This window comes from Labeo rohita, unplaced genomic scaffold (genome assembly GCF_022985175.1).
Source record: "Labeo rohita strain BAU-BD-2019 unplaced genomic scaffold, IGBB_LRoh.1.0 scaffold_142, whole genome shotgun sequence".
In the NCBI taxonomy this organism is placed as follows: Eukaryota; Metazoa; Chordata; class Actinopteri; order Cypriniformes; family Cyprinidae; genus Labeo; species Labeo rohita.
In genome coordinates, this window is record NW_026127582.1 from 164,535 (window position 1) to 177,232 (window position 12,698).

The 12,698-nt window shown below is 36.9% G+C and overlaps 1 protein-coding gene across 1 annotated transcript; it reads right to left on the reverse strand.

Annotated features, from left to right (window-relative positions):
• Nucleotides 1–4,636: 4,636 nt before the first annotated feature.
• LOC127158264 (polymeric immunoglobulin receptor) lies at nucleotides 4,637–6,994 on the reverse strand. The gene is made up of 5 exons (XM_051101440.1): nucleotides 6,802–6,994; nucleotides 6,388–6,690; nucleotides 5,003–5,353; nucleotides 4,697–4,865; nucleotides 4,637–4,640 (listed from the first exon to the last, which is right to left on the reverse strand). The coding sequence occupies exons 1-5, from the start codon at nucleotides 6,851–6,853 to the stop codon at nucleotides 4,637–4,639; spliced, it is 879 nt and encodes a 292-aa protein (XP_050957397.1). The 5' UTR covers nucleotides 6,854–6,994.
• Nucleotides 6,995–12,698: the final 5,704 nt, after the last annotated feature.

Genomic DNA, 12,698 nt, shown 5'->3' on the forward strand with positions numbered 1-12,698 from the left:
GTCAGTTTAAATCTAGATTAAAGACCCATCTCTTTAACCTTGCTTACACATAACAAATCCACATATTCTTATAATTCAAATCCGTTAAAGGATTGTTAGGCTGCACTAATTAGGTCAACCGGAACCGGGAACACTTCCCATAACACCCGATGTACTCAGTGCATCGTCAGAAGAATGGCATCTACGCTAATATTAGTCTGTTTCTCTCTTATTCCGAGGTCACATTAACCACCAGATCCAGTCCGTATCCAGATCAGATGGTCACTGCAGTCCCCCGGATCCAGTCTGAACCCAGCCCAGATGGTGGATCAGCACCTAGAGACGACCTCTACAGCCCTGAATGTCAGCGGAGTCCACATCAACTAGATGAGCCCCAGAGACGGATCCACAGTGAAGACCACATCACCTAGACGGCTGCATTTTATTTTATTGTTTTTGATTAACTACCTTTACCTAAAAAGTGAGTGTTTACTGTTGCCTTTGGCATTGTTGATGTACTGTTTCCTATTTAATACTGTACAGCCGCCTTGTCACAATTCTGTATTGTTAAAGGCGGTATAAAAAAAAAAAAAATGAATATGTCTTGTTTTATTGATTGTTTACTCACACTCAGATCCATCACCCAAGCTGCTCTTTTTTCCCTTTTATTGTATCTTACTTCCTGATATTCCATATCTTGATTATTGTAGCGGCGTATAGTCAAATAACAATATAAAAGCCGCAGCAGGCTAAGACACAAGGAGATTATACTAAAGACGCGTCATACTGAAGCATTACATCTGATGTTATTTTTTTTACTCCGTTTCACCAGCAGAAGAACAAACACCAATCACTTACTTTGGTAGATGCATTCAGTCAAGGGAAGATACATCAAACAGCGCATAGAAACAGATGATGATGGTAGTAACGTCATTGACAGTAGTGACGGTCAAAAGAAAGTTTTTCCCCATGCTCACCCTGCAGCCATGCTCCAAACAACCCGCCATGTTCCACAGGTGAACACACACACTAATATAAACACCACACCCCCTCATGGTGCCATAGTTACAAATGACGTCACACCACAGGTGCACATACACAACAGTATAGAAGAAAATAAGAAATATCACAAGAGACTAATAAACCCGATGTATGGCTCCTACATTCCGGCCCCAAATTATTTCATAGTAATAATTAACCACCACTATTACCTTGTGGGAGACAGACACCAATCAGAATGAACTATTAGTCCTTTAAAGTCCAATAACAACAAAGTTCATTCAAACTATACAAGATCTTCACTGCCCTTCTGCTTCCCGCAGAAGGCAGACTTTGGTTATTGGTCTGTTCAAATAACTTGTTTTGGTCTTAATCCGTACGCTTCGTACCAGTCCATTTTTGTCTAGAACAGTATCCACAATTCTTCCTGTAATCCAAGTGTTTCGAGGTGCCATATCGTCCACTAGCACCACCAGATCTCCTGAAACAAAGTTTCTTTTTACGGAATTCCACTTCTGGCGCTCCTGAAGTCCAGGAAGGTACTCCTTTACCCAGCGCTTCCAGAACAAGTCCGACATGTACTGAACCTGTCTCCAGCGACGACGAGAATAAACATCCTCCTCCTTGAACAATCCTGGGGGCAATAATGGCCGTGATTTAAGCAAAAGCAGATGATTTGGAGTCAATGCCTCCAAATCTTGAGGATCTGTAGATGCCTTCGTTATTGGACGACTATTAACAATCGCTTCAACCTCACAAAATACCGTTGCCAAGCTTTCTTCGTCAAGGATCTGAGTCTTACAGACAGAGTTCAGCACTCTACGAACTGATCGAATTAATCTTTCCCAAGAGCCTCCATGGTGTGATGCTGCTGGGGGATTGAAAACCCATTTAACACCCTTTCGCAACAGTACATCATTTATGAGGTTATGATTCAGATTCTCAGTAGCCTGCCTCAGTTCACGTTCAGCGCCCACAAAATTAGTACCGTTGTCCGAACGAATTTCCAGAACTTGACCACGTCTCGCTATAAACCTTCTGAAGCCATTAATGAAGGAGTCTGTGTCTAAAGACGAAAGAACTTCAAGGTGTATGGCTCGTATTGCCAAGCATGTAAAAATGAGCCCATACCTCTTGATCACAGTTCTTCCACGTTTAACTTCAAATGGTCCAAAACAGTCCAAACCAACTCGACTGAAAGGGGGTTCATCAGGAGTAATTCTGTTGTGAGGAAGATCAGCCATTTTCTGCTGTCCAGATGAAGCAGACAGTTTACGACAGATAACACATTTAGTCAGAACCTTTCAATGTCAATGAAGAAGGTCAATGTTTTCTTCAGTCACAATCATTTCAGCTTCTTTCACAGTGACCTGTCGTTGTCTCCAACTACACAAGAACTTGTTCAGTGAAACTGAATGATGATTACAGTGGCTCAGTCGTTCATCTATGCAGCTGCACAATTCTAGTTGTGTATGAAACAAAAATCTAGTGGTAATATTATTTTGGCGTGTAATCACAGCAATTCTCCTCTTTACTGAATTTGACTGTAGCGTCGTTGAGAGAATCTTCATACTTCTGTGAATCAGAGGGGATTGTGGGTAACTGAACTGTTGAATAAAGTGGATTCTGTGAATCAGAGGGGTTTGTGGGTAACTGAACTGTTGAATAAAGTGGATTCTGTGAATCAGAGAGGATTGTGGGTAACTGAACTGTTGAATAAAGTGGATTCTGTGAATCAGAGGGGATTGTGGGTAACTGAACTGTTGAATAAAGTGGATTCTGTGAATCAGAGGGGATTGTGGGTAACTGAACTGTTGAATAAAGTGGATTCTGTGAATCAGAGGGGATTGTGGGTAACTGAACTGTCGAATAAAGTGGATTCTGTGAATCAGAGGGGATTGTGGGTAACTGAACTGTTGAATAGAGAGGAGTTGATTCAGGATTTGAGTCTTGAATCTGTTCTTGAGCCTGTAAGAAGTGAAATCTCCAACACATGAAGTACAGCATATATATCAACTTAGACATTTCACATATTGAGATGTAATTACAGTTCTGAAACTCACTGTTTCGTGATCTCCTCTCTGTCCTCTGTCTGTTGATGAAACAATGTCTGTGTGAACAAAATAAACATCTGAGATCAAGAAAACGAGATGATTTTAACTGCGTGTGTATTTCTGACCAGCAGATGGAGACAAACTCAGATTTATTAAACATGCAGTTGTGTGTATTTGTGTCTCACCATGTTTGTTGTGTTTGAGTTTGAATAAGATGAACACTATAACCAGAGCCAGCAGGATCAAACCCACAGAAACCACAACTATCGCAGAAAAACCTGAAATCACACAAAGGGATTGTGACTGAGAAATAAGGTGAACCCATGACATTCATTGACAAACATTCATACACAAACATCATGGATCTGACGCTTTTCTTTTTGCTGGTCTTTTCCCTTTTTGCTGTCAGACGAGGTTATTTCTGAAAGCACAGTCACAGCGTGCTGATTGTATGAAAGCTTATTTCTGTCATGGACACACGTACACGTGTAGCGATTGTGACTTTTTATCTCAGAATTCTGAGTTACTTTTCATCTTGCAATTCTGAGTTTATGTCTCACAGTGCACTTTTTTCCTCCTCAGAACTGCCAGAAGGAAAGTCTGAACTATAAGGTGATAATTACAGTAAGGCCTACTTTGTTTAATTATTTTCACTCCATATTGGAAGTGAATATTCATATTTAGTGTATTCTTGGATATCAAAACAGAGAAAGGGTGATGTTTGGCTTCACCAATGTCAAATCCTTTTGAATATGTGAAAGAACAGAAGAGCTTTATCGCATAATGAGAAAAAGAGTTGGTGGATCTTACCAGGCTTTTTAGTTTCCTGGACTGTTTCCTTTTTGGTGTCAGATGAGGTCATTTCTAAACAAAACAAACAAACAAACAAACAAAAAACAATAATTTGTACATATTGTGCATTCAACAATCACATTTATCATAACATATCTTTCAGTTAAAACTGAGGCTTTTCTTTGTCCTAGGATGTTTTTTTGTTTTTTTTTTTCGAATGGAGACGTATTTATACACTGTGAAATAAATGTATATATTATTGAACTGTATGGTTTATGATTACTGTACATACTGGTTAATGTTAGTTCATGTTTATTGGTGAGAGAAACAGAAGTCACATGTTTGTGTTTGGTTTCTGCTCCACACCAGTAAACTCCAGCATCTCTCCAGCTCACATTACTGATGATCACTGTAAAAACTCCTGCTGTACTGTCAGAAAACTCAAAGCGCTTCTTCTCTGATGAACTGATGTTTGGACAGATCGTCTCGTTGTTCTCTTTGCAGATGTGTTTGATGGTCTCATTGTGTTTCTCAGGGTAATTACAGGTGAGTTTCACACTTTTACCAATAACAGCAGCTGATTTGCTTGATGCAGGAAAATGATCAACTATACAGACACACACACACACACACACACACACACACACACACAAAATCAGGAATTAAATTTATTTTCCTCATTTTAACTGCTAGAAAGTGTCCAAAAACAAGCTCCTCACAGAAGTTCTTTACCTTGATTGACTGTCAGTTTGATCTCAGTGAACAGATCTTCATCATTATTGATATTCACTCCACACCTGTACGTCGTTTCATCATCTACGGTTAAGTTACTGATAAAAACCTTCAAAACTCCTTCACTGCTATTGTCATACATGTGCACTTTATCATGACGGACCCATTGATTCTGTTCATCAACAGGGATCTTCTGTGTTGGATCTTTCTGGATGAATTTCTTGTTTCCTTTGAATTTTTGTGGAAATTTACACTTAATGAAGACTGATTTACTGATGTAGGCCTCAACCTGGACAGATGTTATTTGACCTGCAAGACAAGATTTATTTGTTGATATATTACATTATTAAGAGTCAAGAGAGATTTATGTTTATTTAATTGTAAGGTTTTTATTTATTTTATTATAAATTTTATATTATTTTTTTTTAAGTTAAAACTAAACTCACTATGAACATTCAGATCAATCTCTTTAATGAAGGTGATGTGAGTAATTGATGTTTCTGAAGGTTGATCATCTGATTCGTGTCTCTCCACTCCACATAAATAAACTCCACTGTCTGCTGTAGAAATGTCTCTGATGGTCACATTAAAATGATCTTTCTGACTGTCAGACAGGATGAACTTCTCCTCAGATGATTGTGATGATTGTGAGCTGTTCAGCACATGGACAGGCTCTCCGTTCACTCTGTAGAAGACTTTGGTGTATTTTTTAAACCCATGCTCATATTTACAACTAAAAGTGATCGGTTTCCCAGTATATGCTGATTGGATAACAGACGTCCCACAAGAAGATGACTCTAAAAATAATTTTAACAAATCATTGAGACATGGACTAAAATCTTAAAGGTGTCATCTGATGCTAAATTCATTTTTTCATGTTGTTTGAACATTAATTTGGCAGTGTATTTACAAATCTACCCTAATTTAATCTGTAAAAATAATATCCCCTTTTTCAAATCGAGCCGTTCTCAGATGCCTGTCGTTGTGGAATCACACCCACAGAGGACACTCCCACAATAGTTGATTGACATGAGCGTCTTACCTCAGATCAACTGCCTTTCCTAATAACATGCTAGTTAGCAAGTTTAGCAGGTAATGCAGCTAAATGCGAATAAAGTAAACAGGCTTGTCACTCCACAGAGAGAAGAGAGGGGCGGGGTGAGCAGAGCTCATTCACATTTAAAGGAACAATCCCCTCAGAATGAGATGATTTTTGCAGAGCTCATTTTGGCAAGGTTGAAAGGGTGTTGTTTTACACTACCATTAAGTCAAAATTTTTATTTCAAAGTATATTATAGACTTTTCATTAAGAGCCTAATACAGTGTTCATAATGTTGATATGTTCTGGATATACGGTGATTCAACTGCATAGTTTACCTACTCCTTAACACCTTTCCTGGAAGTTTCATGTTGATTTAGTAAGACATTCATTAGCTGGTTCAGGTGTCTTTGATTACATTTAGAAGGTGCAAACTGATGCCTATTTGTTCTGTTTATTTCAGAAACACCACATTTAACACTTCATGGCCATAAGAATACAATATCAACCAATTGGAAAATGGTCATCCGATGAACAGTTAATTTCTTAAGATAAAGAGTTGAACAGTGCCCTGAGATCTTTGCACTCTTCTATCACCATCTGTGTTTGACATTAACACCCCTATGTCATGTTAGTTCAGAGTCAGTTTTTTTAACATTAGTGTTTTTAGGTCAAGACATACTGAATGAAAAATGTCATCCAAGGCATATATCAAGAATAATAATAATAATAATAAATCTGAACAAATGCATTTAGTAATTACTGTAGTAAGTGATAAAGTATCATACGCACTGTTGTTCACCACTAATGTAACATCATGACTCCATTTCTGCTTGTTTCCACATGTATATTCCCCATCATCCTCTCTGCTGAGGTTCTTGATAAACACTGTGAAGAATCTGCTGTTTTCATCATCATACAGATTGAATCTCCAATTATTAACCCATTGGCGCTGAGTCTCAGTACTGATTCCTGTTGTACAGTCTGTGTTTCTGCAGAAATACTTTTCTTTATGCTGATCATTAGACTTGTACATGCACTTGAACATTACACTCCCTCCAGTGCAGCCAAACACACTGAAACAAAGTACCTGACCTGACAAACACAAGTTAATTTACTCTGGGTTATTATATATTATCAATATTGGATATAAAATAATATAATATAATATAATATAATTCACAAAATTGCCAGTAAAGGACTGACCTGAGATCAGACAGAGAGTGGTGATGATGATGATGATGATGGTGGTCTTCATTCCAGATTGACGTCAGTCTCCGGTATATTCAAACACAACCAGATCTGCTCAAAATCCAGGGAAAGCAAGAACTGATAAAATATCTTGAATGCAATGTAATTCCTTTTGGATAAAAGTGTCTGTCAAATGCATTAATGTAAATGATCTTTATAAGCACACACACATCCTCTGTCAGTCTTTCTCACTTTTTGCTTCCTTATTCTATATGGGATCCACCCAGACACACTGCAGACAGAGCTGATGAGTGTTGACATATGTGTGAAAGATGTGCAGAGAAACATGTGGTAAATACACAAAACACAGATGACACATTGGTATATTAAAACATACGGTGCAGTAGTTTCAAGGGTTTAAATGCATCATCCTGCATTCATCACAGAATCACAGAAAAACTGACATGAGTGACAACATTTCAAGTAGATGCACTGTGGGTATTTTATGTGCATTGGATGTAGGAAAGGTCTAGAAGTTGTTTGACACACATCCTGCATTGTTCTGACATGTCGTCATTTGTATCTTATTTATTACAACCTATTTGTGGGTCACACATCCTTTCACTTCTGCTTAGAGAGGAAATCACACACAGCCTCTTGCAACCATGTTCTTGTCACATATTAAAGGTTTATATTGTGTTACACATCAACTTGTTTGTATCTGGTGTAAGTGTTAAAAAAATAATTAAACATACATGAGCATTTGTTTCGTAATGATAATATCAGTTGTACAGTCACGATAAAACTCTTGTTTACGTTATTACGTTATTGTGGGGGGTTTTCCCTCTCTCTCTCTCTCTCGTGCGCACGTGCGGTGTGATTGTGAGGAGCGTGTGAGCAGGGAGTGTGTGGAGCTGTTTGAGTGAGTTACAAACTTTTCCTTTCCGCATTGTTTCTTTCGAGTACTACTGTGAGTTAAAGGAGAAGGCGTTATAGTGGGGATTTTTGTCAGCTTTTGCTGATAAAGATGGGCTCAAATTCTGATAATTTTCCTGTTTGTCTGCTCGCCACGCGTGCAAGTGCATGCCGGCAGATGACTCAATTTCCATCGAGAATGTTTTGGTCGCTATTAGCCGGGAGATTCTGGGACTTTCGGACACGGGCACTACAGATTAGACTGGGTAATAGTGGAGGCAGATGTTAAAATTTATATTGTGCATTTAAAAACACATTAGAATGGAGAACTCTTGCTGTGACATAAACTGTCATATCTGTTGTCATGACCGGAGTGAAGAACGGATCTAAAATGAAGCACAATTTTATGCTTTTCAGCTTGAAACAAAACAATGGCGAATGCAGCTCAATGAAAATAAACAACTTCAAAATCTGGCTTTGTCGTTGGTATTTATTACTTATTACAGATTCATAAATTCCGATCCACATGAATTTGTAAGTGCTCACACTATGAATAACACGTTTGGAAATGTAATTGAATCTGTGATATGACTCCTTGAGATCACGCTCCTTGTTCATAAAGCAACTCATCTGATTTACTGTTCAGCAGCTCTTTGTAAGAAATCGTGTATTTATTTATTTATTTATTTTTTTTCAATTTAAGTCCAGTCAAACTTATTGCACTTCATCCCTTAATGAAATTAGGGCGATATGATTAAAAACATCAGCGAATACTTAGAAATATTCATTCATGGATTTGCGCTACGCCGTCTTTACACACAGACTAAACTTACTAGAGAAGCGTGACATAATTGTAAATAAATGCAATCTGAATTCATGTCTTGCACACTTTAATGCTCGTTGAATGGAACATATACGATTACAGTCTTCGAACTGTAATAATCAGGGCGGAATATTTCAAGTTCGCAGGGCACTTAGGGGGCTTGAATAGAACAGACATCTGAGATACACAAAATGTGCAGAGCAGTGGTTCACTTACAAGATCAACTGGCTGAGATCAAGCTATGGTGTGTTTATTTTATCTGGCAGATACATCAGTGCCATCTAGTTATTAAAAACTGCAAACGAGAAATGAATTCGGTCCTGTGTGTGGTACAATAGAAGGCGGCGGTACACACAGAAAAAAAATGGTGCTTCAGTGGTTCTTCAGCGGTTCTTTGGTGTGATTGTGGTGCTATATAGCACCGTTAGTGTATAAAGAACCGGTCAAGCCCCTGTCTGGTTCTTCAGCGGTTCTTCAGTGGTTCTTTGGGGTCGTTAAGGTGCTATATAGCACCACTGCCATACAAAGAACCTGTTAAGCCTCTGAATAAGGATCTCTAACTCTCTCTTAAACTCTTCAGTTGGGGAAAGGGTTAAAAACAACATTAACATACAGTGTATTTCCTGAAGATCTTTTTGCCCCCATAAGGAAATATTTCCCACATAAGACCTTTTGACCTTAGAAAAGCATAAAAGTGATTGAAGATAAAAGATGAAGACGTTTTGCCATTGTAGTAAATATATTTACTACTATTGTAGTAATACAAGCCCCTATGATTGTTTCTATTGAGCACCATTTTTGTTGAAGTAATAAAATGCTATACACAGCAAAATCCCCAGTGTTAATTTAACACTCTGAGTGTGGACACAAGTTAACACTGAAGCAGTGTTGAAGTTAACGAGATAATTAGGTGATTAACGAAGTGATGATTGATCATTATTGAAGACACCTGATGTTAATAAGCAGAATCACCAAAGGAGAAAACCAACATTTTTAAGCAACCATTATAGTGGTCAGTGTTTGCACTAGTTGGGCTCTTGACCCTTAAATCATCAATATTAGGTTTTGTTTGGCTGCAATTACTGAGTTGTAACAGCCAGACAAGCCAAGAACAAAAGTCAATAAGATGGCATTGACTGTGCTTGACTTAATCATTATGTAGTGACTTGAGTGTTTGACATAGAATTTCCTTACAGATTACAAAAAAAAAACTGTGAACAAAAGATCAATCAGTTTTGCCATAATCAGACAGATGATGGAAAGAAGTTTATTTTAATTTAGACACACAGACATGAAGAATCAGTGTGAGAATCACAACAACGGTGACCATCAAAAAGCGTGTTGTAGCCAATCAGAACTCATCCATGACTCCCATCATGCATTGCGGCATGAATAAATTATGAGAGTTCAGAGTTGATCTGTTTATCTGAATATGCCGTTTGTCACCATTGTTGAGATTCACGGGCTGGTTCTTGATGTCTATGTGTGCCTAGGTGAAATGCTTTCTTTTTAAACAGGTTGTAAAAAAAATCTTTTCAAAATGTATAGGAAGTGCTGGATCTTCTGTGGATTGTCAAGGCTATTATAATAAGCAAAAAAAAAAAAAAATAATCACCTGGTGACTTGAGCTTTTGGCTTGGCTGTTTCAACTCACATACAGCAGCCAAATAAAATCTAGTATTAAAGATTTAAGGGTCAAGAGCCCAACTAATGCAAACATTGACCACTATAATGGTTGCTCAAAAATGTTGGTTTTCTCCTTTGGTGATTCTGCTTATTAACATCAGGTGTCTTCAATAATGATCAATCATCACTTTGTTAATCACCTAATTATCTCATTAACTGTGTATGGTACATCTGATGGTTCTACATAGAACCATTTGACAAAGGTGCCATATAGCACTAAAAGTGGTTCCCCTATGATTACGAGCCAAAGAACCACTTTTAGTGCTATATAGCACCATTTGTTTTTAGAGTGTATGATTTCTGTGAGTGTGTATGTGTTGTGTTCTGGCCACACGACTGAGTGCTCGAATAAATGCAATGGATTCAAATATTAGTACATTTATTCTAAGCAATTGCAAGCAGCTCTTGAAAATATTAACGCAAATACAATCGTTTTTTTCCTCTAGTGATTTGTATTGATTTGTATCAATCTGGAGAACAAGATGGGCTTAAAGTGAGTGATGTCTTGGATGAAGTACAGGCATCAAGCAGAAATATGTCTCAAGTTGATGCTGATCTGTTGGTTGAAAATGCAGGATCACAGGTTTATGACAGCGATCTAGATAGTGAGTGTTCAGATTTAATCACTGATGACACGGTTGATTTGAGTTCTCAGGAAAGCACTGTTGGGAGATCAAAAAAAGCTTCGGTATTATACTGTGGAACAGCTTGATGACTTCTTAAATGCTACAAACATACACTGTAAAATCCAATAGTTTACCTTACATATAATTAGTTATCTTTACTTAGTTGCTATACTTACTAGGTTTTATTAAGTTACAGCTACTTTCAAGCGAGTAAAACAATTTACTTACTACTTTGAGTGACGCTTACTTAAAATATTCAAGTATCCACAAAGGAACCAATGACATTAATAAACCAGTGAGAGGCAGCAGTGCACTAATATGTTGCTAATTTGCAAAATAACAACAGAACCTTACCATTACTTACCATTATAGTGATTAATGTTCCGTTTGGTTGGGCACTTGGAACTTTGTTTTTCTTATTATGATTTTCTTCTATTGATGTAGCAATGTAACATGAAGTCATAGTTTTTGATTTCAAGGAAAGAAAAGTAATCTTCTAATTCTGATATTTTGATTAGCTAAATCTTATAATTTTTTAGCTAATGTATTTTTTATAGTTATTAATGTTTTACAATTTTATTGTTCTTCATAAACACCTTAAGAAACTTTATTGGGTTAAGACAGTCCTTTAGTATTTGTGGGAATGTGCGCAAGTCACAGACTTCAACATTCGGCACGTGAATCACAACAATGGTAACAATTCAATTTTATTTTATTTATTTTTATTAATTGTGACAATAACCATTATATTATTTTATTTTCTCTTTTTTGTTGTGTTACTACTGACACAAGTCAGTAAATAAAATTAGCAAATAAAAACAACAACAGTAAAACAAAGCAATTGCATAATTTATTCATGCCGCAATGCACTCTGGGAGTCAGTGAGTAGCTATACTAAGTCAAGTGTAAGCCTAAAGTAAATGATCAAGTACCCCCTACAGTTCTTTTTTAGTTACTAGAACTCTTGTGTAAGTAAACTATACTAACTAAGCATTTGTCAATACAACATACTATTCCTATTTCACTTTACTTAGTTTTTTTGGAGGCAATCGGTTTGCATGCTTTTTTTTAAGTAAGCCCAACTAATTAGATTTTACAGTGTACAGAGAAAACCAAAGATTGAGATGTTTTTTTCCTGATTTAAGGCTTTTTATTTGATTCCTCCGTAATTGCCATGAAGAAAGCAACACTTGAGGAATTAGATCAGCCTAAGCGTTATCGCTTAAAGAAGTTTGTAAGTGATGTTAGAAAAAGAGTAAAGAAAAGTTCTTAAAGACCTGTTATATTGGAAAATGCATCTACTTTGGGATCTATGTATTTTCTCTTTTTTCATCCTGATGATATCCTTTAACATCAGATCCTTAAATATAAATGAATGTAGGGATGTACGGAAAAGAGCGAGTTTATTTAAGTTTAAGTTTACAACTTAAAAAAGCAGATGTAATTGTATTACAGGAGACTCATACTGATGCTTGTAATGAGATAGATTGGATAAATGAATGGGAGGGCAGCATCAGTCTTAGTCATTGTACAAATCTGAGTGCTGGTGTTGCTTTTTTATTTTAAAAGCGTGTGAAAGATAACCCAGTTTTCTTAGAGATAGTACCTGGGCGTCTTCTTTGAGCCGATATAATAATAGATAATAATAGCTTTTCTTTTTATAACATCTATGCTCCTAACATAGGACGTGAGCGTGGTGATTTTTTTCTAAAACTTTCTGAAGAATTATCGAAGTGTTCAAATGATAAGATTGTTGTGATAGGTGGGGATTTTAATTGTACCGTGAATTATAATCTCGATAGGAACCATGAGGAACCTTATTTTGGTTCAGTAGATGTTTTTAAATCTTTAATTAACAGACA

Excerpts from the sequence above, each read along its gene's own strand:
- LOC127158264 (XM_051101440.1), bottom strand. The coding sequence starts at position 6,853 with ATGAAGACCACCATCATCATCATCATCATCACCACTCTCTGTCTGATC. Across the intron at positions 6,691-6,801 it reads CACTCTCTGTCTGATCTCAG|GTCAGGTACTTTGTTTCAGT; the intron begins GTCAGTCCTTTA and ends TGTGTTTGTCAG. Across the intron at positions 4,866-5,002 it reads GATTGATCTGAATGTTCATA|GTCAAATAACATCTGTCCAG; the intron begins GTGAGTTTAGTT and ends CTTGTCTTGCAG.